A 27,235-nucleotide genomic window follows, 5' to 3' on the forward strand; every position below is an offset into this window, starting at 1 on the left:
TCTTAGTGCTCTCAGATGACACGTGTCTCGGGAAACGCCCAGTTTAGAAGAGGTTTGCTATGGGGATTTGCTTCGAAACTGGGCGGTTCCCGAGACACGTGTCATCTGAGAGCACTAAGACAGAAAAGAACAACCTTAACTTCAGAAGCTCATAAGTACTGAAAGGATTAAGATTTTTTAATAGAAGTAATATACAAATCTGTTTAACTTTCTGGAGCCAGTTGATATATATATAAAAAAAAAAATTCTGGATAACTCCTTTAACCCCCTTAAGGACTGAGCCCTTTTTCACCTTAAGGACTGAGCCCTTTTTTGCAATTCTGACCACTGTCAATTTATGCATTAATAACTCTGGAATGCTTTTACCGATTATTCTGACTCCGAGACAGTTTTTTCGTGACATATTCTACTTTTATTTTAGTGGTAAATTTTTGTTGCTACTTGCATCCTTTCTTGGTGAAAAATCAAAAAGAAATCATGAAAATTTTCAAAAAAATTCATTTTTCACACTTTGAAACTCTCTGCTTGTAAGGAAAATGGACATTCCAAATAAATTTTATATTGATTCACAAATACAACGTGTCTTTTTGTTGGCATCATAAAATTGACCTATTTTTACTTTTTGAAGACAAAAGAGAGCTTCAAAGTATAGCAGCAATTTTTATAATTTTCATGAAAATTTCAAAATCTGAATTTTTCTGGGACCAGTTAAGTTTGAACTGGATTTGAGGGGCCTTTCTGTAAGAAATACCACATAAATGACCCCATTATAGAAACTACACCCCTCAAAGTTTTCAAAATGACATTCAAAAAGTGTGTTAACCCTTTAGGTGTTTCACAAGAATTGCAGCAAAGTGGAGGAGAAAAATGAAAATCTGCGTTTTTTACACTAACATGTTCTTGTAGCCCCATTTTTTTCATTTTTAATAGTGGTAAAAGGAGAAAAGCCCCTCAAAACGAGTACGTAAATACCTCATATGTTGCCATAAAGTGCTCTGTGGGTTCACAACATGGCTCAAGAGGGAAAGGGCAACTGTAGGATTTTTTAAAACGAATTTTGCTATCATGGTTTTTGGGGGCCATGTTGCATTTAGGAAACCCCGATGGTGCCAGAACAGCAAAAGAAAAAAAAAAAACACATGGCATACTATTTTGGAAACTACACCCCGCAAGGAACCTAAGAAGGTGTATAGTGAGCCTTAACACCCCACAGGTGTTTGACGACTTTGCGTTGAAGTTGGACATGAAAATGCAAAGTTTGATTTTTAACACCAAAATTATGGTGTTACCCCAAATTTTCTTTTTCACAAGGGATAATAGGAGAAAATGGACTCCAAAATTTTAAGCCCAATTTCTCCTGATTAAGAAAATGCCCCATATGTGGACATTAAGTGCACTGCTGCCGCACTACAGTGCTCAGAAGAAGAGCAGCAAAATTTGGCTTTTTGAAATTGAATTTTGCTGAAATGGTTTTTGGGGGGCATGTTGCATTTAGAAAGTCCCCAGGGTGCTAGAACAGCAAAAGTCCCCCTACATGGCATACTATTTTGGAAACTACACCCCTCAAGGAATGTAACAAGGGGTATAATGAACCTTAACACCTCACAGGTGTTTGACGACTTTGCGTTGAAGTTGGACGTGAAAATGGAAAATTAGATTATTAACACTAAAATGATGGTGTTACTCCAAATTGTGTTGCTCCTATTTCACATGGTGTAATAGGAGAAAATGGACCCCACAATTTGAAGCCCAATTTCTCCCGGTTAAGAAAACACCCCATATGTGGATGTTAAGTGCTCTTCTGGCTCAGTACAGGTCTCAGAACAGAAGGAGCGCCATTGGACTTTTGGAGATAGAATTTATCTGGAATTGAAGTCGGGGGCCATGTACATTTACAAAGCCCCCCGTGGTGCCAGAACAGCAGAAACCCCCCACATGTGACTTCATTTTGGAAACTACACCCCTCACAGAATTTAAAAAGGAGTTAGCATTTACACCCCACTGGCGTTTGACAGATCTTTGGAACAGTGGGATGTGCAAATGAAAAATTATAATACAATTTTCACGGACCACTGTTCAAAAAATCTGTCAGACACCTGTGGGGTGTAAATGATCACCCCTTATTAAATTCTGTGAGGGGTATAGTTTCCAAAATGGGGTCACATGTGGGGGGGGGGGTTCCACTGTTCTGGCACTATGGGGGCTTTGTAAACACACATGGCCTTCAATTCCAGACACATTCTCTCTCCAAAAGCCCAATGGCGCTCCTTTTCTTCTGAGCATTGTAGTTCACCCGCAGAGCACTTTACTTCTACACATGGGGTATTTATATACTCAGAAAAAATGGGGTTACAAATTTTGGGGGGCTTTTTTCTATTACCCCTTGTGAAAATGAAAAATTTGGGATAAAACCAGCATTTTAGTGAAGAAAAGAAAATTTTTCATTTTCACATCCAACTTTAAAAAAGTGTTCTGACTACGTTTGGTCTGTACAATGAATATACACATTTTGTTAGAAAGATTTAAGTTCCGAATGCTGAGTTTGGGCTTCAGGGGTCACCACGCCCCTCGTGACATCACACCACGCCCCCTCAATGTAAGTCTATGGGGGGGGGGCATGTTGGCCACCACGCCCCCTCTCATAGACTTGCATTGAGCGAGCGTGGCGCCACAAAGGACATAAATAGTGGTTTGGATATCAGAATTTGCAGCCATGATATTGTTTTCTTGTACTAACTAATAATCCTGTATTAATATGTCCCCTGATGAACCCCACTATCGACATATATGGGGGAAACACGTTGGGATATTTAGATTTCGATTACATGCATTGTCTTCGTCACAGTGTTACAACAATATTGTCTTTGTTTTGGTACGCTTTGGTACCCTCCGATTGACAAACCTTTTGTCTTTGGATTACTATCCTGATTTTGCACTTTGTTTTACATATCTTTGAGGACCTTGTTGAGGACCATATCTTTGAGGATCTACAGAATAAAGGTAAGGTTTACTTTTTACCAAAAAGTGCACTGTGTAGAAACGGAAGCCCTCAAAACTTTGACATTTCACCCCACAAATAATTTTTTTTTTGTTTCACTGCAGATTTTGTCGTAAAATAAGTGATGTCATTACAAAGTACAATTGGTAACGCAAAAAACAAGCCCTTTTATGGGTCTGTAGGTAAAAATTGCTAAATTTAAAGTGCTATGGTTTTTAGAATTTGAGGAGAAAAAAACTAAAGAGCCAAAATTTAAATTGGTCAGGTCCTTAAAGGGGTACTCCGCCCCTGGCATCTTATCCCCTATCCAAAGGATAGGGGATAAGATGTTAGATCGCCGTGGTCCCGCTGCTGGGGACCCCGGGGATCGCCGCTGCGGCACCCCGCCATCATTACTGCACAGAGCGAGTTCGCTCTTTGCGTAATGGCGGGCGATACAGGGGCCGGAGCAGCGTGACGTCATGGCTCCGCCCCTCATGACATCATGGCCCGTCCCCTTAATGCAAGTCTATGGCAGGGGGCGTGACGACCGCCACGCCCCTTCCCATAGACTTGTATAGACGGGGGCAGGCCGTGACGTCACGAGGGGCGGAGCCGTGACGTAACGATGCTCCGGCCCCTGTATTGCCCGTCATTACGTGCAGAGCGATCTCGCTCTGCGCAGTAATGGTAGCGGGGTGCTGCAGCAGCGATCCCCGGGGTCCCCAGCAGCGGGACCCCGGCGATCTGGCATCTTCTCCCCTATCCTTTAGATAGGGGATAAGATGTCTAGGGGTGGAGTACCCCTTTAAAGGGGTACTTCGCTGCTCAGCGTTTGGAACAAACTGTTCTGAGCGCTGGAGTCGGTGCCGGGAGCTAGTGATGTCATAGCCCCTCCCCTCACGACATCACGCTCCGCCCCCTCAATGCAAGTCTATGGGAGGGGGCGTGACAGCCGTCACGCCCCCTCCCATAGACTTGCATTGAGGGGACGGGGCGTGATGTCATGAGGGGGCAGGGCTATGACGACACGAGCTCCCGGCTCCAGCATTCGGAACAGTTTGTTGAGAGTAAAGTAGAGTGACTAATACATGGTTAAATTGACAGCTAGAAACTTATAAAAACAAGAACACATCTGGGAATTAATTTTCTATTGTATCCTAATAAAGCAGCTGCTTGTCTCAGGTGCGACTATCCCAGATGGATATGAATGTATATAAACTACTCTGTGTGATCTTTATGATATTTCCACAGCAGGTAAATGTTTCTCACTTATTATCTTGGACCATCTAGGACCTAAACTTACGTTTGCTGATAAAAACAAATTAAGAACTTACGTGATTCCATTATTTTGCTCATAGCCGATCTGTTTGTACCTTGTGGGCCCTCATATTACAGTGATGATCACTCATGACAAAATTGTCACCATACAGCACAATGTGGACCCATTGTGTAGACATTACATGACAATTTATTTTATTTTATGTTCAAACAAAAATACACATATATTGGGACATATGTATAGGTACAGTAGATTCTTCATTGGTGTCGTATTATGTGCATTTCTGTGCATACGAATGTTGACAGCTGTGATATGCCTTGAAAGGTGACTTCACACATATGGAGGGATTCATCATTTAGTTAAAATGTGCGCAATATTTTGGGCAGTTTTTCTGGAGGATTTTTTGTGTATTATTTAAAGGAGTACTCTGTATGAAAAAAATATATGTTTTCAAATCAACTGGTGCCAGAAAGTTATACAGATATGTGCCGTATTTTTCGCCGTATAAGATGCACTTTTTCTTCCCCAAAACTGGGGGGAAAAAGTCGGTGCGTCTTATACGGCGAATACACCCCTATCGCGGCGGTCCCTGCGGCCATCAACGGCCGGGACCCGCGGCTAATACAGGACATCACTGATCGCGGTGATGCCCTGTATTAACCCTTCAGACATGGCGATCAAAGCTGACCACCGCGTCTGAAGGGAAAGTGACACTAACCCGGCTGTTCAGTCGGGCTGTTCGGGACCGCAGCGATTTCACCGCGGCGGTCCCGAACAGCCCGACTGAATAGCCGGGTTAGTGCTTACAGGACACCGGGAGGGACCTTACCTGCCTCCTCGGTGTCTTCTCCGTTCAGGGAGCCCCTGTATGGCCGGCGCTCTCCTTCCTCGTCATCACATCGCCGCGTACGTGCGTCGACGTGCGTAACAACGTGATGACGGCGACGGAGAGCGAGGATACCCGGCCGGCAGCAGAGACGTTCCGGAGCGACGGGGACACGGCGACAGCGATGGAGCGACATCCAGGGCAGCGGTGACGGGTCCGGAGCTGCGGGGACACGTGAGTATTACCTCCTATGCAGTGGTCTTCAATCTGCGGACCTCCAGATGTTGCAAAACTACAACTCCCAGCATGCCCGGACAGCCAACCCTAATAGTTTTTTAGGGTTATAACAGTCCACATAGGAAAAGCAACCACTGTTGCATGGAACATACAGTACCTTCCCCTAAATGCTGACATTATTGCCCACCACTTCCATTGTGAATCCATATTGCTTAGCGTTGGAAAGAGGTCAGGACGCTTACGGCAGATTCATTCAGCATTCTCTTGTAGGCACAAAGGGCACAACTTTGACAACCTCTGCAAAATGCAACGGCCTCTGTATGGATCTATGGAGTGTTACTGACCTAATTTCCATGAAAAATGAAAATTTTGGGAAAAAAATGAACAAGACTAAACAAGGTCCATAAAAAATTTCCACCATGTAACAAAAAAGGTTAACTCATCGAAATGACCTTATTCCCACAGGTTGCAGACTTTTTTAGGTTTAGCTTTTTTGTCAATGTGTCAAGAATAATCCATTAAAGAGGATCTAGACATTGTAAACTGGGAAAGTGCACAACCACTAAAGTCATATGATTTATTGTACGGTAATACAATAGACAGATGGAGAACCAAACAACCATTGACCATTTTGATATTATGGCTTTTTCTAATTCAGCAAATAACCGTTCTCTATTGTTTTCTGTATATCTCATTATCTACTTGACTGGGCTGTTGGGTAACATCGTTATAGTCTTATGTGTGATCATTGACGTGCGCCTACATAAGCCCTTGTACATCTTTTTGACCAACCTGTCGGCTGTGGATGTGATGTTCACATCAGCAACTCTACCAAAACTGATGGACATTCTACTCACTGGGAACAACACAATATCTTTTGTACAATGCTTCACCCAAATGTTCCTCTTCATGTTTGCTGCCTGCACAGAGGACATGCTGCTGTCTTATATGGCCTATGACCGATATGTGGCCATCTGTAAACCATTATATTATCACTTGATTATGAATAGGAGGAATTATATATCAGTTCTAATCTCTATATGGATGTTGACCTTTGGTAACGCCTTGTTTCTTACTCTTACCATTTACCAGATAAATATATGCCTCTCTAATAAAATACAACATTTTTTCTGTGAGATGAAATCTTTCGACAGAATTCTTTGTGCCAACATCAAACTTCATCTCATTCTTTTTACTGAGCTCTCATTTGGGTTTTTCCCGTTTCTTCTTTGCTTAACATCATACATCAAAATAATATCTGTCATTCTCAGAATTCCTTCCACCACTGGTCGAAAGAAAGCCTTCTCCACCTGCACCTCACATCTTACCGTCTTGGGTATGTTCTACGGGTCCGGTCTGTGTATGTACCTTAAGCCTCCTCCGGAACATGTGGAGGAACAGGACTTGGTGTTCTCAACACTATTTTCGGCAGTGATCCCCATGTTGAACCCAATTATATATAGTTTAAGGAATGAAGAGGTAAAGTCGGCACTAAGGAAAATTGTTACATTGAAATACAGAAGTAGAAAACTTTAACTTTATATTCAACGTGATAGTACAGACCATGACCACCACCCTGACCTAACCATGTCTACAGTAGCAAATACAGGGACAAAAAGAACGGTCTGAAGTTGCCAACATCAAAGCTAAGCTCAGCAGTGAGGTCAGGAAAACCAGTCAGTGAATCTCTAGGAAAGTATTGACAATGCAGCTATAATCCTAAAATCTTATTAGGGTCTATTCACATGGCAGAATTTCCGCCTCAAATTAAAGCCCATAGACTTCTATGGGATTCCGCACTCCCGTTCCGTTCCATGTGAACGGGAGTGCGGAATTCCATAGAAGTCTATGGGCTTTAATTTGAGGTGGAACTCCGCCATGTAAATAGACCCTAAGAAAGACATAGGACATCTACAGAATTTGAACTCCTTCAAAAGAAATGCTGAAAAAAGAATTTGCAGGGGCAGTCTGTGGATTTGCATACTCCCTAAGTCCATTAAAGACCTACTATCCAGTCTATTGTTACATGTGTGTACCAAGAAGTTAGCCCAAATGTTCATATAGAACAAATGGACATGGACAGAGTACAGTAGAATCTCCCAATAGTGGACACTCACGGGGAATACACTATTCACTATTGGGAGTCCCCTACTGGAAAAAAAAGACTTAAACATCTTTCTAAATGATGGAATACTGTTCTGTACTCTCTCCAGAGTGTAATCACCTAAAAAAAAACACGATAAAAAGCTAAATATAAATAAATAATTTTGCAATGTAATAAGGCTTTTAAAAAATCTCAACAATATAATTAATTAGGAAATATAATGCCGAGGAGCGTCACTCATCACTGCCTGCTGGTCAGGTAAGAAGTAAGAACAACAGGGGGATGAAGGAATGGAGGAATTATTTGGCATGGGGGGGATGATTTGGCATGGGGATGAGGGAATGATTTGGCACAGGGGATGATTTGGCACAGGAGGGGATGATTTGGCACAAGGGGTTTGCTGGGGCTGCTACAGGGGGGTCCAGCAGGGGCCAGGGACCCCTGGGAACCCGAGCCACTTATTGGGGTATTGGCTGTACCCCCCTCCCTCAAAGCAGCCCTGTGTTCAAGGTAGGGCAGCCCATAAACCTGGTTGTCCCCTATTGAGAGTGTTTTGTCCCTATTCAGAGTATTTTGTCCCCTGTTGTTCCCTTTTGGGTGTGTCCACGACCTCTATTGGGAATGTCCCCTATTCAGAGGGTGCAAATACATTAAGTCATATGGGATTCTGCCGGGAAATTAAAAACTGTCCGCTATTGGGAGGTGTCCCCTAAGGGAGATTTCACTGTACCCAGGTCCCTGTCTACCTGAAAACTGAATGACCTAGGACATTTTTCTGAAGAGAACTGAGGAGACCTCGGTACAGTAAAGGTACCCTTGCTATTCTTGTGTGCCCTGTAGTTTTCCTGATCCTGTTGTAAGGTTCAAATACGGCTCACACCTTTTGGGCCGCAAAGCATTTCTCAACCTGGCAGCTTCAACCATTTTGAAGCAGAGATCCCTCAAACCCTGCTTGGAAGTTCTACAGTAAGTGCAGATTCTCTGCTTATGGTGGAATTTCCATTCAAGCTGATTTATCCAGAAAGATACTACTCATACCATCCAATCTCCAGAGAGCAAGACCACATATCCTGTACTGGATCAACATGTTTGACAAGGCCGTCTGCAGCCTCTCTGATTCCACCTCCCAGTCTACTTCCCATCCAAAGATTATCCCCTCCCCCACCCCTCTGGCATGACCAGGGTTGGACAGGGAGAGTGTGCCCTAAGCTGTCCCTATATACATTCTCCCTGCCTACTTGCCCATCCACCCTAAACGGTGGATCGACAACTTGGAGCTGGTCCATCCCTGCACTAAAGTGCAGTGGCATAAAAATAAATAATAAACATAGTCGGTCACAGGCCAGAAACAGAACGGGAAAACTACCAGACAACCAGATACAATATAATTATACAAACAGGGCAGCATATAGCGAACTAACATAGGACACTGTTCACACTGGGACACTGAACTGGACTCCACACTCCCCAAAAGGAGTAGACAGCTAAACCCAAATAGACTACTAGCCAGCAGGGCACACTCCACCGTGTGTTCAGAATACTGGCCTAGTAGGAAACAGAAATATAAAACACTACCAGAGTTTCCATCCCTCCCCCCCCCCCCATGTTAAAAAGGCTATCCCTATGGTCAATTCGTTCACATTAGGAGAATTAACAGTGAAGATGCATCATTTGTGATGCAGGCAAACGAAGATTAAAAGCAAGGGGTTATCCTTCAAAACTGATTCAAAAAGCTTATGGAAAAGCTAAATCGTTAGATAGAAACGAGTTGCTGAAAGAAAAACGTAGAAAAGATTTTTTTTTCTTTAAAACATACTAACATGGATACTGCCATACAAAATGCTGTACGCAAACATTGGTGTGTCATAGAAAGTGACCCCGACTTGAAATAAATAGCAGAGCGGCGTCCACTATTCAGCTATTGTAGAAACAAAACACTAGGAAGTGTCCCGGGAAGTAATCAATTTAGAACAACATCGACTACATGGCTAGAGAGTGCCTACATGGCTAGAGAGTGCCTCTCCCCAAGATAATCCCAGGTGCAGGCAATGTACTCACTGTAAATTTAATTTAGAAGCTAAAGTCCTGAGACTGGGAGGTACTGATTGCAAGATTAGTGTCACGCACCTGAATGCAGCGCACAGGATGTGGATCCTCTACCTGTGTGGCTGATGACTCAGACCATATCGGGGAGCGGAGTCTAAGGTGCCGCTGGTCTTCACCAGAGCCCACCGCAAGGCAGGATGGGCTTGCTGTGGTAGGCGACACCCAGGTCGCTACCCCCAATACGGCTCGACCACACAGGTAACTGGGCAAGGCGAGGTACAGGAGGATGAGACAGAGGCGTAGCCAACGTAGCAGAAGGTCAAGGCAGGCGGCAAAGGTTCGTAGTCAAAAAACGTAGCAAGGAAGTCAGGTAACACGGGTAAGCAAAACAGGCAATGGGAGGGTGTGGGAGGTGCAGGAACTTATAATGTGGTGTCAGGTGCAAAGACTAATTATGGGCACACTGGCCGTTTAAATTTCAAAGCTCCGTCGCGCGTGCGCCCTAGGAGATGGGGACGAGCGCGGCGGAGCTGAGTTACAGAGGCAGCAGAGCGGAGTAAGTGACGGTCTGGGATTCGCATGCGGGTGTGTCCCGCGATGCAAATCTAAGCCCGCCGACAGATGGGGACCCCGAGACACCGCGCTCACGGCCGGAGCTTGCGGCCGGAGCGCAGCATGTGACAAATAGAAGTTTTATTACATGCAAAAGTAAATATGTGCTGTATGGGATCCTATGCCTGTGCGGATAATACTATATAGGTAAGACGATTCGTTGTCTATATGTTAAGGTGCAAGAGCATTTTAAATCGATCCGCACGGGTTTATTTGAACATGATTATTTGGACATGTCAGAAAAGAACATGGGGGTAACCCTGACAATCTAAAATTTTCAGGGTTGGAAATAGTACATAATCCCCATAATGGGGGCGATAGGAATAAGTTGCATCACGTGGGCTCGGCGCAGTGCGATGGAGTCATCGGTGTCTGACAGAGATGAAGCATGGAGTGATCGCGCCCCAGAACTGCAATTATCTGACAGGTGAGTACATTTTGGAGTGTTATTTAAGGTTGTGATGTTGCAGGGTAAACTGTAAGAACCAAAGAATGCGCTAAGTACGCAAAACATGTTGCTCACCCCTGTGGAAGCACCCGCTATGTGTGTCCCCCATCTTGTACCACAATAAAGCACAGATGAAGTAACGTGATGAGTGCAGCCTTTTCTATTTCCCATACCTTCATACATAATAAATAGAACACTAGACTGAAAACTGGACGAGTCAGAATTAACTCCAGGATACCAAACAGGAATTAACCCCTTAAGGACCGACCCATTTTTTACCTCTATAACCAGGCTCTTTTTTTTTTGTTTGACATGTATCTCTTTAAATGGTAATAACTTTAGAACACTTTTTCTGAGCGGAGCGATTCTGAGATAGTTTTTTTGTGACATATTGTACTTTATATAACTGGTGCATTTTTGTTGACAAATGAAGCATTTTTTGTGAAAAACTTCAAAATATTGTGAACATTTCTGGCGTTTTTTTTTTTTTATGGTGTACACTGTGCGGTAAAAGTGATGTTATATTTATTCTGTGGGTCAGTACAATTATGGCGATACCCATTTTATATGGCTTTCTATGTTCTTTTTCCTTTTCTGAGCAAAATTATTTTTCTACCATTCATTTTCCAACAGCCTTAACTTTTTTATTTTTCGTCCGATGCCATTGAGTAGGGGCTTATTTTTTGAGGGATGAGCTGTACTTTTTATTGGTATCATTTTTGTGCTGCGTGCTACCTTTTGATCTTTTTTATTTTGCTATTTGTACCAAAATTGGCGAATTTTGCGCTTTTTTTATGTTGTTTTTTTTTACGGTGTTCACCGTGCGGGATAATTTACATTATAGTTTTTTTGTACACGTCATTATGGACGTGGCAACACCTATCATGTATATGATTTGTGTTTTTGATCTTTTTTGGTGATAATACAGGGCTTTTAGTGGGAAAGGGGCTTTTTTTTTTTTTTTTTTTTTTTTTACACTTCATACTTGTATTGAAGAACTTTTTATTTTATACACTTTTTACAGGTTATACTATGCTGCAATATCTCACAGGCTTCCGTAGCAGGCATACAGGAGGTCATGATCTGTGATTGACAGCCGGGTCCCTTCGCCGATCTCCTGTGCTGCCCGCGGCAGTGCCAGAGATCGATATGACGTATGCATACGTCCAATTGCGCGAACGTGTCAGATGATTGGACATATGCATACGTCCTATAGCGGGAAGAGGCTAATACATACAGAGCATGGGTAACAAGCAAGACTAGATGGATGGATGACTAGATGGATGAGTCTGAATAGACTCCAGGATACCAAAAAGGAATAGAACATACAGAGCACAGGTAACACTAGACTAGACTCAACAGTAACACTAGACTAAACTAGACAGTGTGAACACAGACTAAGCAGAAAGGACATATATAATTCTAAAAACTGACATATGTCCTATAAAACCAAGCAGACTAAAAGCTGTATCAAACAGGAATAACCATGGCTAAAACTCAGATAATATCACAAGATAAACACAAGGTGCATGCTCAAGCAGAAGTGTATTGCACAAATAACCACCCGAGAATGCAGGGGAAGTCTGGTTTAAATAGACCCACCCGAGTTCCAATTGGTTCAGAGCATTAACTGTTCCCTATCCAGGGAAAATAGCAAACTGCTCAGAACAACCTAATATGTGAATACACACCTAAACAGAAAAATACATAAACAAATAAACAGACATTACACCTTCACTGTAGTTAGCTTATCTTATTATTTATTGGTACCTTTATTTATTATCTCCACACTGTGCTAGATCTTTTTTGTGTAGACTTGAAACAATTTTCTCATGCCTAATAAAGGGTCACAATAGGACCCGAAATATGGCCACATTTTATACATGCTGACTAGCTGTGCTCGGTGTTTCCGAGATTATAGTGTTAAAATAAAATCATATGAACACAGCTTACCATATAATTGCACCATGAAGGAAAAAGCGTGGATAGATTTATGGCAAAATTCTCTAAAATATTTCAGTCAACTTTTTCTCCTATCATGTTGAAAACATTAAATTTCATCTAGTATTCTTGTCACTTCCCCCTCAATCTACAGCAGCCTACATTACGGTCTTCCCTAAATTGGGAAATGACCCAAACCTATGCTCCAGTTACAGGCAAAAATATTGTCTTAATTAAATGTGGAAACTATATTCCAAAATGCTGGCCAATAAGCTTGAGCCATTACTCTCTAAACATATTCATCTAGACCAAATATTCTTCTTATGATACTTTGTCTCACTGCTGAAAAGTTGTCCAACCAAATAGCATGGTAAGATACCCATTTTCCTTAAGTTGGAGGTCAGAGATGCCTTAAAGGGGTACTCCAGCCCTAAGACATCTTATCCCTTATCCAAATCGTGCCATCCCGAACAGCTTACAGGACACCGGGAGGGCCCTTACCTGCCTCCTCGTGTCCGATCGACGAATGACTGCTCAGTACCTGAGATCCAGGCAGGAGCAGTCAAGCGCCGATAACACTGATCACAGGCGTGTTAATACACGCCAGCGATTAGCATGAGAGATCAGTGTGTGCATGGGACTATGCATGGGACCTATAACACTGCAAAAAAAAAAAGTAAAAAAAAAGTGTTAATAAAGGTCATTTAACCCCTTCCCTAATAAAAGTTTGAATCACCCCCCTTTTCCCATAAAAAAAATAAAACAGTGTAAATAAAAAAAATAAATAAACATATGTGGTATCGCCGTGTGCGTAAATGTCCGAACTATAAAATTATATAATTAATTAAACCGCACGGTCAATGGGGTACGTGCAAAAAAATTCCAAAGTCCAAAAAAGCGTATTTTTGGTCACTTTTTATACCATTAAAAAATGAATAAAAAGTGATCAAAAAGTCCGATCAAAAACAAAAAACGTACCGATAAAGATCACGGCGCAAAAATGAGTCCTCATACCGCCCTGTACATGGAAAAATAAAAAAGTTATAGGGGTCAGAAAAGGACATTTTTAAACGTATAAATTTTCCCGCATGTAGTTATGATTTTTTCCAGAAGTACGACAAAATCAAACCTATATAAGTAGGGTATCATTTTAACCATATGGACCTACAGAATAATGATAAGGTGTCATTTTTACCGAAATATGCACTGCGTAGAAACGGAAGCCCCCAAAAGTTACAAAATGAAGTTTTTTCTTGGATTTTGTCGCACAATGATTTGTTTTCCCATTTTGCCGTGAATTTTTGGGTAAAATGACTAATGTCACTGCAAAGTAGAATTGGTGACGCAAAAAATAAGCCATAATATGGATTTTTAGGTGGAAAATTGAAAGGGTTATGATTTTTAAAAGGTAAGGAGGAAAAAACTAAAGTGCAAAAACTGAAAAACCCTGAGTCCTTAACCTCTTAAGGACCTAGCCATTTTACACCTTAGGACCCGGCCATTTTTTGCACATCTGACCACTGTCACTTTAAGCATTAATAACTCTGGAATGCTTTTACTTATCATTCTGATTCCGAGATTGTTTTTTCGTGACATATTCTACTTTAACATAGTGTTAACATTTTTTTGGTAACTTGCATCCTTTCTTGGTGAAAAATCCCAAAATTTGATGAAAAATTTGAAAATTTAGCATTTTTCTAACTTTGAAGCTCTCTGCTTGTAAGTAAAATAGATATTCAAAATATTTTTTTTTTTATTCACATATACAATATGTCCACTTTATGTTTGCATCATAAAATTGACAAGTTTTTACTTTTGGAAGACACCAGAGGGCTTCAAAGTTCAGCAGCAATTTTCCAATTTTTCACAAAATTTCCAAACTCACTATTTTTCAGGGACCAGTTCAGGTTTGAAGTGGATTTGAAGGGTCTTCATCTTAGAAATACCCCACAAATGACCCCATTATAAAAACTGCACCCCCCAAAGTATTCAAAATTATATTCGGTCAGCCTTTTAACCCTTTAGGTGTTTCACAGGAATAGCAGGAAAATGAAGGAGAAAATTCACAATCTTCATTTTTTACACTCGCATGTTCTTGTAGACCCAATTTTTGAATTTTTACGAGGGGTAAAAGGAGAAAATGTATACTTATATTTGTAGCCCAATTTCTCTCGAGTAAGCAGATACCTCATATGTCTATGGTGCCAGAACAGCAAAGAAAAACCAAATGGCATACCATTTTGGAAACAAGACCCCTTGAGGAACGTAACAAGGAATTAAGTGAGCCTTAATACCCCACGTGTTTCACGACTTTTGCATATGTAAAAAAATAAAATAAAATTTCACTAAAATGTGTGTTTCCCCCCCAAATTTCACATTTTTGCAAGGGTTAATAGCAGAAAATACCCCCCAAAATTTGTAACCCCATCTCTTCTGAGTAAGGAGGTACCCCATAAGTTGACCTGAAGTGCACTACGGGCGAACTACAATGCTCAGAAGAGAAGGAGTCATATTTGGCTTTTTGAGAGCAAATTTTCCTCGGGGGGCATGTCGCATTTAGGAAGCCCCTATGGGTCCAGAACAGCAAACCCCCCCCACATGGCATACCATTTTGGAAACTAGACACCTTGAGGAACATAACAAGGGGTACAGTGAGCATTTACCCCCACTGGTGTCTGTCAGATCTTTGGAACAGTGGGCTGTATGAAATTTTTAATTTGCACAGCCCACTGTTCCAAAGATCTGTCAGACACCAGTGGGGTTTAAATTCTCACTGCACCCCTCATTACATTCCGTGAGGGGTGTAGTTTCCGAAATGGGGTCACATGTGGGGTTTTGTTTTTTTTGCGTTAGTCAAAACCGCTGTAACAATCAGCCACCCCTGTGCAAATCACCTCAAATGTACATGGTGCACTCTCCCTTCTGGGCCTTGTTGTGCGCCCCCAGAGCACTTTGCGCCCACTTATGGGGTATCTCCGTAGTCGGGAGAAATTGCATTACAAATTTTGGGGGGCTTTTTTCCCTTTTACCTCTTGTCAAAATGAAAAGTATAGGGCAACACCAGCATGTTAGTGTAAACAATTTATTTTTTTACACTAACATGCTGGTGTAGACCCCAACTTCACCTTTTCATAAGGGGTTAAAGGAGAAAAAGCCCCCCAAAATTTGTTAGGCAATTTCTCCCAAGTACTGCGATACCCCATATGTGACCCTAAACTGTTGCTTTGAAATACGACAGGGCTCCAAAGTGAGAGCGCCATGCGCATTTGAGGCCTAAATTAGGGATTTGCATAGGGGTGGACATAGGGGTATTTTACGCCAGTGATTCCCAAACAGGGTGCCTCCAGCTGTTGCAAAACTCCCAGCATGCTTGGACAGTCAATGGCTGTCCAGCAATACTGGGAGTTGTTGTTTTGCAACAGCTGGAGGCTCCATTTTGGAAACAGTGGCGTACCAGACGTTTTTCATTTTTATTGGGGAGGGGGGCTGTGTAGGGGTATGTGTATATGTAGTGTTTTTTACTTTTTATTTTATTTTGTGTTAGTGTAGTGTAGTGTCATGTTTTTAGGGTACAGTCACAATGGGTGGGGGGTTACAGAGAGTTTCCCGCTGCGAGTTTGATCTGCCGCGCAAAATTTGCTGCATCGCAAACTTGCAGCCTGATACTCACTGTAAGCCCCTGCCCATGTGAATGTACCCTGTACATTCACAGGGGGGAGACCTCCAGCTGCTGCAAAACTACAACTCCCAGCATGCACAGTCTATCAGTGCATGCTGGTAGTTTTAGTTTTGCAACAGCTGGAGGCACACGGGTTGGGAAACACTGAGTTAGGAAACAGACAATGTTTCCCAACCAGTGTGCCTCCAGTTGTTGCAAAACCACAACTCCCAAACATTCTCAGACATGCTGGGAGTAGTAGTTCGGCAACATCTTTACAGCCAGATGTTGCCGAACTACAACTCCCAGCATGCTTGGAGTTGTAGTTTTGCAACACCTGGAGGATTACAGTTTGCAGACCACTAATACAGTGGTTCCCAATCTGTGCCCTTCCAGATGTTGCAAAACTACAACTCCCAGTATGCCCTTACTGTCCAGGCATGCTGGGAGTTGTAGTTCTGCAACATCTGAAGGGCCAGATGTTACAGAACTACAACTCCCAGCATGCCTGGACAGTAAGGGCATGCTGAGGATGTGTAGTTTTGCAACATCTGGAAGGGCACAGTGGTCCCAAAACTGTGGACCTCCAGATGTTGCAAAACTGCAACTCCCAGCATGCCCAGACGCCAAGGGCTGGCTGGGCATGCTAGGAGTTGTAGTATACAGGGTCCCATTACAGCAATGCATGTCGCTTTACGGCGACGTGCATTGCTGTAAAGGGCCCGACGGCGGCTGAAGATCCACTCACCTGTCGCCGCCGCCGTCTTCATCGCCGGGATCCGGGTCTTCAGGGACAAGGTAAGTACCGGGGCCGGTCCCCAGCACTCCCCCCCGTCCCCCGCCGCGTCCTCCGGTCTTCCTCCCGTCCTCTCCGGACTTCAAGGGGCCGGGCAGGACGGGAGGAAGTAACCACCCCCCCCCCCCCCCCTGCGATTGGTCAGTTAACTAACCGAAGAATCGCAGGGGATGGGAGGAGGTGGCCGGCTTGCCACCTCGCTCCTATACTTTAGCATGGTCCTGGCTGTCTGTGACAGCCGGGATCATGCAAAATTACTGGGCGGTCGGGTTCCAGAGACCCGATCAGCCCGGCATCGCCGCAGATCACATGGCCCCCCTCGGCGTTTGCCCTGGATGCCTGCTGAAGCATTTCAGCAGGCATCCGGTTCCGATCTCTGCCCGACGCGCGGCAGAGACCGGAAAACGCCAGGGCGTATGGATACGCCCTGGGTCCTTAAGAGGTTAAGGGGTTGAAAATGTTATTTATTTCATTTGAAGTGTTATCCAGTCATAACTAGAACTGCATGATACCCGGTTGGCACTCTAATTTCTATAATGGTTGACAGGCCCCTGGAGACCCTGAGGAGCCCCCCGGAGACTTTTTTATTTTTTATTTTACAAATATTTGAAAATTCGAGCTCCCGCCCAGTTTTCAAAAAATTTTTTCAAATTATGTAGTGATCTTTGCCAAAAACAACTTCCATGTCAATGATATATTGGATATCTATGACATTTAGGAGCTTGGAAAACTGAGAGACAAGACCTATTTGATCTGACATAGTGGTCATATAACTTGTCAACCAACCTTCAAGAAATAGCTGAATATAATTTTAAACAGGACCTACAGGGATGTAACAAGGACTTATATTCTTTATTTTATTCAGGTGAAAACATTTCAGGTGAAAACATTTAACTTTCCCCTTTAAATCTATATTGTTAGAATGTGCAATTTGTATTTGTTTAGGATTTTCCAGTATTTTTTCTAGGATTTTCAAGTATTTTTTTATTTGACCAAATCTAAAATGTTTTAGAATTTTTTAAATATATTATACCGTATATACTCGGGTATAAGCCGACCCGAGTATAAGCCGAGACCCCTAATTTCAACCCAAAATCCCAGGAAAAGTTATTGACTCGAGTATAAGCCTAGGGTGGGAAATACCTCATCCCCCCCTGTCATCATCCAGACCCGTCATTAACATCCTCATCATCCCCTTGTCATCATCCCACACATCCCCTTATCATCCCACACATCCCTCCTTCATCATCCCCTTGTCATCATCCCACACATCCCCTTATCCCACACATCCCCCCTTCATCATCCCCTTGTCATCATCCCACACATCCCCTTATCCCACACATCCCCCCTTCATCATCCGCTTGTCATCATCCCACACATCCCCTTATCCCACACATCCCCCTTCATCATCCCCTTGTCATCATCCCACACATCCCCTTATCCCACACATCCCCCCTTCATCATCCCCTTGTCATCATCCCACACATCCCCCCTTCATCATCCCCTTGTCATCATCCCACACATCCCCTTATCATCCCACACATCCCCCCTTCATCATCCCCTTGTAATCATCCCACACCCCCCCCCTTCATCATCCCCACCCCCCTTCATCATCCCCACACCCCCCCCCCCCCTTCATCATCCTCTTCTCATCATTCGCCCTCAGTGGTCTTCAACCTGCGGACCTCCGGAGGTTTCAAAACTACAACTCCCAGCAAGCCCGGGCAGCCATCGGCTGTCCGGGCTTGCTGGGAGTTGTAGTTTTGAAACCTCCGGAGGTCCGCAGGTTGAAGACCACTGCGGCCTTCAACATGCGGACCTCCAGAGGTTTCAAAACTACAATTCCCAGCAAGCCCGGGCAGCCATCGGCTGTCCGGGCTTGCTGGGAGTTGTTGTTTTGAAACCTCCGGAGGTCCGCAGGTTGAAGACCACTGCGGCCTTCAACATCATCCAGCCCCCTCTCACCCCCTTTAGTTCTGAGTACTCACCTCCGCTCGGCGCTGGTCCGGTCCTGCAGGGCTGTCCGGTAAGGAGGTGGTCCGGTGAGGAGGTGGTCCGGGCTGCTATCTTCACCGGGGGCGCCTCTTCTCCGCGCTTCCGGCCCGGAATAGAGCCGTTGCCTTGACAACGACGTATCTGCGTCGTTGTCAAGGCAACGTGACTATTCTGAGGCCGGGCCCGAAGCGCTTAGAAGAGGCCTCCCCGGTGAAGATAGCAGCCCGGACCACCTCCTCACCGGACCACCTCCTTACCGGACAGCCCTGCAGGACCGGACCAGCGCCGAGCGGAGGTGAGTACTCAGAACTAAAGGGGGTGAGAGGGGGCTGGATGATGTTGAAGGCCGCAGTGGTCTTCAACCTGCGGACCTTCGGAGGTTTCAAAACTACAACTCCCAGCAAGCCCGGACAGCCGATGGCTGCCCTGGCTTGCTGGGAGTTGTAGTTTTGAAACCTCTGGAAGTCCGCAGGTTGAAGACCACTGCGGGTGGGGGAGTTCACTCGAGTATAAGCCGAGGGGGGTGTTTTCAGCACGAAAAATCGTGCTGAAAAACTCGGCTTATACTCGAGTATATACGGTATTTATGTTTTTTTGTTTGTTTTTTAACTAAAGTGTTTTTTTTTCTTTTTGTTATGCAACTTTTAATGCTTGGTCTATCTCAAATTTAGTTCAGAGTTTCTAGTTTCCTTGTTTATTTCTCCTTAAAACTCTAAAATCTATACATAAAAAAAAAAATTGTTATTCACGGAGGGTGAATTTGCATAGAGAATGACAGCAATGTCTGGCACCAAATAAAGTTTATCAGGAAATATTATATTGATTGTTTATGCATTGTTTATTGTTTATGCATTGTACAGTCATGGCCAAAAGTTTTAAGACTGACACAAATTTGGTTTTCACAAAGTTTGCTGCTTCAGTGTTTTCAGATCTTTTAGTCAGATATTTGGTGTATGGTATACTGAGGTATACTTACCATCATTCCATACATCTTTAACCCCTTACCGACCCATGACATACATGTATGTCATGACCGGGAAGGTTTTCCCGACCAATGACGTACATGTACGTCATGCAGATACTGTCCGCTACTCGCGGCATCCCGCAGCGCCCGGTAAGATGGTGGCCATCACTAATAGCCAGCCATCTTGCCTTGGGACCTAGGGGGGTTCTGTCCCCCCTCACAGCGATCGCTCCCATCAGCTATCCAAATCTGACTAGATGATCGTAGCATTTCACATATAAAAATCATGGGGATCGGGGGACACACACTGCTCTGCTAGGAGACCCCAGTGTCCATTACCTGTGCCCCTTCCCCCGGTGTCCCTTACCCGTCCCAAGCTGCCGGCGCTGCGCCCACTGTGCCTGCCGGCATGCATGTGTTGTGCAAAAGACACTAGATGGAGCTGTTGTACAGAAGAAGTAAAAAAAATAAAAAATGTATATGTATATATATATATATATATATATATATATGTGTGTGTATATACGTGTATATATATGTATATATAGCCACAGGAAAATACAGCAGCACAATGCTAGCACAAAGATATAGATGAAACATGAGTATATAGATAAAACATGAGTATATAGATAAAACATGAAAAGCTATACGGCTATAATGCAATAAATGAAGATATGAAACTATGAAATTATGAGGTACTTAGCTTGCAAATTTGGCGCCAAATAGTGCTGGCCAATTTATTCTTTGGTTGTATTATATGTATATATACCTATATATATGTATATATATGTACGTATATATACATGTAATATATATATACACGTGTATATATATATATATATATATATATATATATATATAATATATAAGTGTGTATATATATATATATATATATATATATATATATATATTATATATATACATATTGTGGCAGTGTCGCACGGAAAGGGTGTATTTCCCTTTCTAACTCTAAAAAAAATGCTCCACCTGTGGCCTGATAAATGAGGTATCAGGAAAGGAAAGTGTGCTTAAAAAGAAAAGGAACAGAATAGTTGGGGCTCTCCCTGGGAAACAGCACATCGCTGAAGGGGGAAACACTCGGACCCTGTTGAGGAAGCACACAGCTGGAATCTGTTAGTGGTCTAAGAAGTGGTGTGAACTGTGAGTAACAGGTTGCAGGAGTCACATGTTTAACTGGCTGAGGATAGCTCACCAGCTAGTAGTCAGGGCATGCTCATATGTGTAGTCAGTGACCAGACGGTCTAGGATTTTATTTTGTTCCTGTGTTATGTTTGTTTTTCCCCCTGCAACCTGTCTAAATAAAGCTGGCAAGGTGCCAGGCTTGCATGAATAACCGCTGTCTGCAGGTTTATTGAGTGGAAACGTGTCGCGTGGCAGTGTCCAGGACGATCCCGGAGCTAATCCCCAAGGAGGAATCCTTACAATATATATTCAAAATTTGATTTTGAACTTTTGTAGAAAAATTTTAAAAATGCTTATAATAATATAAGCCTTCAAATGTCATAAACAAGTAAAAGAATGTTTAACAAATTATGCCAGCATAAAGTAGACATGTTGTGGATGTGAATTAATAACTAAATTTATTTGGCATGACTATTTCTCTTAAAAGTAGAGAGTTTCAAACATATTCAGAGTGGGTTCCTAACCTAACACTGGCATAGCGTTAGGCGACAACCACTGCCTCTGCGACACCATGCTAACAGGGGGAATGACCCAGTGGCCAGGCAGCCCCACTGCTGCCCGACTAAGACCCAACTCTGGGCCACTCCACCCCACAGACAAAGCATTACAGCAACAATGGCCGCCACGGAGCACCACACAAGTGTGAACAGCTACCTATTAAGAACCTGTTGTCAATCCTCAAAAAGAAGGTGAACCAACAAAAACACAGAAACTGTGATATGCTTCAAGAAACAAATAGACAAGAATCGGTTGTCACCGGTCACGATTTGGCCCAGAAGCTGATATCCAGCACACTAGGGTAAAGTGAAGAATACTTGAAAAAGAAGAAGTGTCAACACTGTAAATATTGATAATAAAAAGAAGAGTGCTGGTAGACGGCACTCACGGTAAAAAACTAGACGAGGAGGGATAAACAAGACTAGGAGGGATAAAGAGAAAACAGGTCACCTGGCAACAATAGGTGATCCTGCTTCTCCAGATCCTACAGGTCAGTCAAATATAATTAATTTAACAAACCATATATTATCTGAAGAATGCATATCATTGCTAAATAAGGGGTTAAACTTCTGTATCCATGCAGAGTTTGATTTTGCACAATTCATGATAGACTTACATAAGGCAGTAAGAAAAATAAATTTGCATCGTTTTTTCCTTACAAATCATTGTAGTAGGGGTGGTTGTATTCAGTTAGAGGGACAAGAACCAGTACAGATAGGCCCTTTAGGATTCATGGTTAACCCTTTATGGACAGAACAGGATAGATATGTGGTTAATGTGTTAATGCAATTGTCGGGAGAGGTGACCAGTGATGGTAGTAATACGGAGAGACCATTTATGGGAGGAGTACCCTCCACATTTTGCCCAACCTAGCCCGCGGGTTCCACTATCCATAATCTTATGGAAAACGTCATTCGGGACGAAACCCGCGGACAAGGAGGGCAACATAGTATTGTTGTCACGTGAATATTATTTGGAAGAGGCCTCCCGTCAATTGCAGGATATTACTACTTACACTGTATTGACTAAAGACCCCACTACACATTATCAAAATCAAGTTAGAACATTGCTAAGAAAGGGAGTAAAAAACAACATTTTTTCAGAAAGTTTTGCCAATAAATTATTTGTTGAACATCCCAAAAAAAAACTACTGGTATTGGACGCCCAAGGTCCACAAAAATTCTAGGTTGCCACCAGGCCGACCGATTGTTGCGGGCAGGTGCTCCATTACTGAGCCCCTGTCCCAATACTTGGATTGGGATTTGCGACCATTACTGTCTACTATTTTTACATTTGTATTCTATTTATATTATATCATTATTGTATGTTTTTAATTGAATATGTTTCTCTTAATGTATTATTTGCCTCCTTTTTGTAAACATGTCCGTAGGATAGGCGTTTTTGGTTCTTTAACAATTTATCCATAGTTATTTCAGTGCGTTCCACTCTGGAACGCATCGGGTCACCGATACATCTGGTACGCAGGCGTCGAGTATTCTATCTATCTCCGCTTGCGCATTGGTGCGCTCCATTGTGGAACGCATCTTTCCGGAAGGCCGGCGGATTATCCTCGATCACGTGGTGATTTTCATCACGTGGTCGCGGGTCCCATTGCCGAAACTTCCGGCTTTCCTCCCCTTAGGAGGAAACCATTATACCTCTGGGTATCACATGATCTATGATCACGTGACCCGGGAACACGTGACCTGCAGAACCGGATCTGCAGGCCCTCAAACTATCATTTCATTAGAACAAAAGAACCAATTAACACGCCTCTACCCCGGACATGGTATGTATATAAGGGGGCTATTATTACTTTGTTTTGTTATATGCCTGAGGAAGGAGGCGATCCTGTAAGCCCTCCGAAACGCGTCGCAATAAATCCTACCCTATCTATCCACGGACTTCCGGGCCTTTTTGTCATACTCTCCTGGAAGGGGATGATGTGAAAGGTAACTGTACCTACACATCTCCCCTAGTGAAGTAAGTTTATCTCAATGACAATCTACTATACTATGGTTTGACTGAGATCATGTTTTGTACTGCCTCCGAGCGCTGGTTTTTCTATTTGTTCTTTTCTTATACACGGACCACGGCACTGTGATTCCGGCTCACCCTGCGCCCTCCCTAAGGGATGTCTATATGACGGAGATTGTTTCAGTGTACAAGTGACAAGAGGACTCTAGGTGTTAGTGGGGGATCACTGCCCTGTGACCTCCCACATACACCGGGTGAGTACAAACCTCTTCTACTTCCAATTGCTTTTGGGATCCGAGCGCCGCCTTTTTCAGTTTTATCTATTATATTGTCTACTATACCTGCATTTTTAAAAGATACACAGCATTTATTACATATCTTTGAGGACTTTGGGTGGCAAGATGGTTGGATGCTTGCCAGCATTGACGTGGAGAGCCTCTACACACGCATCCCGCAGGATGCGGGTGTGGAGGCAGTCCGACGTCGACTAGTACACAACAACATAGTGAGAACTTTGTTAATTAAATTGGTGAAATGTTAAAATTCGTGCTGGATCATAATTCATTTCAATTTAATAATTCCTGGTACAACCAGAGGGCGGGGACTGCGATGGGGACTCCAGTGGCCCCCACTTTCGCAAATATTTTTCTAGGAGTCCTAGAGGATGAATTGATATATTCTGAAAACAATCCTTTTGTGCAATACCTGGCACTTTATGTACGTTATGTGGATGACGTTCTGGTCATCTGGTCTGGGGATCCAGACCAGTTCCACCAGTTCGTCGCCTACATGAATGGTAATTGCTATAATATGCACTTTACCAGTACACTAGGTGGGGACAGTATAGAATTTCTTAACACCAAACTAACTATCAATAATAACCAGTTAAAAATAGAGGGCCATCGAAAATCTACTGCAACTAATGCCCTGCTAAGATACGATAGTTTCCACTCTAATCACGTTAAAAAATCCCTACCCTATGGACAATTCGTTAGGTTAAAACGTATAAACACGGATAATGACATGCTTGAAGCCCAAGCGAGGGAGCTAGGGGATAGGTTAAAGGAGCAGGGTTACCCGATACCCTTAATTAATGAAGCTTTAGAACAAGTCAGAAAACAACCGAGAAAAAAACTATTACCGTATTTATCGGCGTATAACACGCACTTTTAAAACTTAAATTCAAGGCAAAAAGTCTGCCTGCGTGTTATACACCGATAAATCTTTTTGTCACTGATTTAAAGTGGCCGCAGCAGCGTCTGCTTGTTAAGGATTAGCAGCCTGGCCGCGGCCACTTTAAATCAGTGACCAGCGCGCGGTTCCCCCTTTGTTTTTTTTTACATTTTCCTTCTTTTCCCCTCTGCTTTTTATTGTATTGTTTTTGTTATCTTCGTTACCTAGCCGCGCTCGGCAGGCCAGGTCCGGTGTCGGCTGCGGTCAGTGAAGCCGGATGAGTGATGTCCTCTGCTAGCTCCGCTGCACAAGATCAGGGACGTCCCTCATTCAATGCTACTGCCGCTGTGACTATTCTAAGGTGGCTGCGGTTAGGCTGCCAGCGGCGACCACACTGACCAGCGGCGGATGCAGCGAATGATGAGTGACGTCCCTGATGCTGTGCAGCCGGCAGAGTACGTCACTCATCCAGCTTCACTGACCGCAGCCCGCAAGACCAGACACCGGACCTGGTCTGCCGAGCGCGGCTAAGTAAGGAAGATGGGAAAAATGTATATATCAAAAACGGAGGGAAAGGGGATGATGAAAAGGGGGCATGATGTAAAGGGGCATGGTGAAAAGGGGGCATGATGAGAAGGGGGCATGATGAGAAAGGGGCAAGATGAGAAAGGGGCAAGATGAGAGGGGGGCATGGTGAGAGGGGGGCATGGTGAGAGGGGGCATGGTGAGAGGGGGGCATGGTGAGAGGGGGGCATGGTGAGAGGGGGCATGGTGAGAGGGGGGCATGGTGAGAGGGGGGCATGGTGAGAGGGGGGCATGGTGAGAGGGGGCATGGTGAGAAGGGGGCATGATGAGAGGGGGCATGGTGAGAGGGGGCATGGTGAGAAGGGGGCATGGTGAGAGGGGGCATGTTGAGAAGGGGGCATGGTGAGAAGGGGGCATGTTGAGAAGGGGGCATGGTGAGAAGGGGGCATGGTGAGAAGGGGGCATGGTGAGAAGGGGGCATGGTGAGAGGGGGGCATGATGAGAGGGGGGCATGATAAGAGAGGGGTGGGGGAATGATAAGACAGTGGGGAATGATGAGAGGGTAAGGGGGGGGGTGTAAATGTGGCATACGGGCTGATAAAAGGGGAGGAATTATGTGGCACTGGAAGGGGGGGACCAAACTGAAGTTCAGGCAAAATCAAAGTTAGAGGGATGATATGGCATTTAGTCTTTCATTTATCTTATATGTATTTTTTTTTTTACTTAAATTTCCCTATTAAAAAGGGGGTGCGTGTTATACGCCAGTGCGTGTTATACGCCGATAAATACGGTATATAAAAACCGTGACATATCCAATAGAGTAGGGACAGTAAAAACTCAAACACAACCGGTAGAAAAAGAAAAAAACTTTGCCTTTTCATTTATGTATAGCCCCATGGAGGCTAAAATCAGATCCGCAATACATAAACATTGGCATATTCTACAACAGGGCAAGATTCTAAATAAATCTACTCTTAATAAACCTCTAATTTCTTTTCGCAGAACGAAAAACTTACGTGATCACATAGTGAAGGGACGACTACAAACCATCAGATCACCTAATTGGATAGAGAAAACAAAACCTCAGGGATGTTATAGATGTGGACAATGCAATTTATGCCGACATATGGTACAAACTAAATCTATACAATTGGGTATGCATAATGTGAAAATTCAGGACTTTCTAACATGTAAAACATCCTATGTGGTATATGCCCTACTATGTACGTGTGGGCTACACTACATAGGAAAAACAATTAGACCACTACATAAAAGAATACGGGAACACTTTCGTTCACTTACAACAGGAAAGGGCTGCCCGAAAATCATAAATCATATGAAAAATATACATAATAATAAAATTGAGGACCTTAGTTTCCTAGGACTTACTGTTGTTGCTCCTTTTAGTCAGGGAGGGGATCGCCATAAATATCTCCTACAAAAAGAAACAGAACTGATAATCCGCACAGACGCACAAGGACCGCTTGGTCTGAATCAGCACGAAGATTTAAATGTGTTCCCGTAAGAACACCGAGTGTGCACAGCGTCTGTTTATAGTAGGCTAAATAAATGAAGGCTATTTGAGATACATTGTAACCATTATGCATTGGCAGTACCTCTTATATATATGTTAGCAATTTGTGTTTTTAACCTCTTTTCTACCATTTTGTAACATTATACTCACTAGAGTAGTTGTGTCTTATGGTAGGTGTGAAAATACCACATGACGTCACTATATGTTTGTTGTATTTAAGGGGGAGGGGAGTTCTGAGGTCAGAGGTCACATCTAAGCGCTCTGTGAAGCGCGAAACCGGCCGCTTGACCAGACGTTGCATGTATCCAGCTTGTCCCAATAAAGAATAAGCAAGTTTTTTACCATGAGTGCCGTCTACCAGCTTCCTTCTTTCTATTATGGATACGTCTGCATTTTATGAGGACTGAGAATTATAAATATAGCAGTGAATCCACACTCC

At 43.4% G+C, this 27,235-nt stretch overlaps 1 protein-coding gene across 1 annotated transcript; it reads left to right on the forward strand.

Annotated features, from left to right (window-relative positions):
* The first annotated feature begins 5,925 nt into the window (after positions 1–5,925).
* On the forward strand, positions 5,926–6,858 carry LOC130367353 (olfactory receptor 1-like). Its single transcript, XM_056569767.1, has one exon. The coding sequence runs from the start codon at positions 5,926–5,928 to the stop codon at positions 6,856–6,858; it is 933 nt and encodes a 310-aa protein (XP_056425742.1).
* Positions 6,859–27,235: the final 20,377 nt, after the last annotated feature.

The sequence above is a fragment of the Hyla sarda genome, chromosome 4 (genome assembly GCF_029499605.1).
Source record: "Hyla sarda isolate aHylSar1 chromosome 4, aHylSar1.hap1, whole genome shotgun sequence".
Taxonomy (NCBI): domain Eukaryota; kingdom Metazoa; phylum Chordata; class Amphibia; order Anura; family Hylidae; genus Hyla; species Hyla sarda.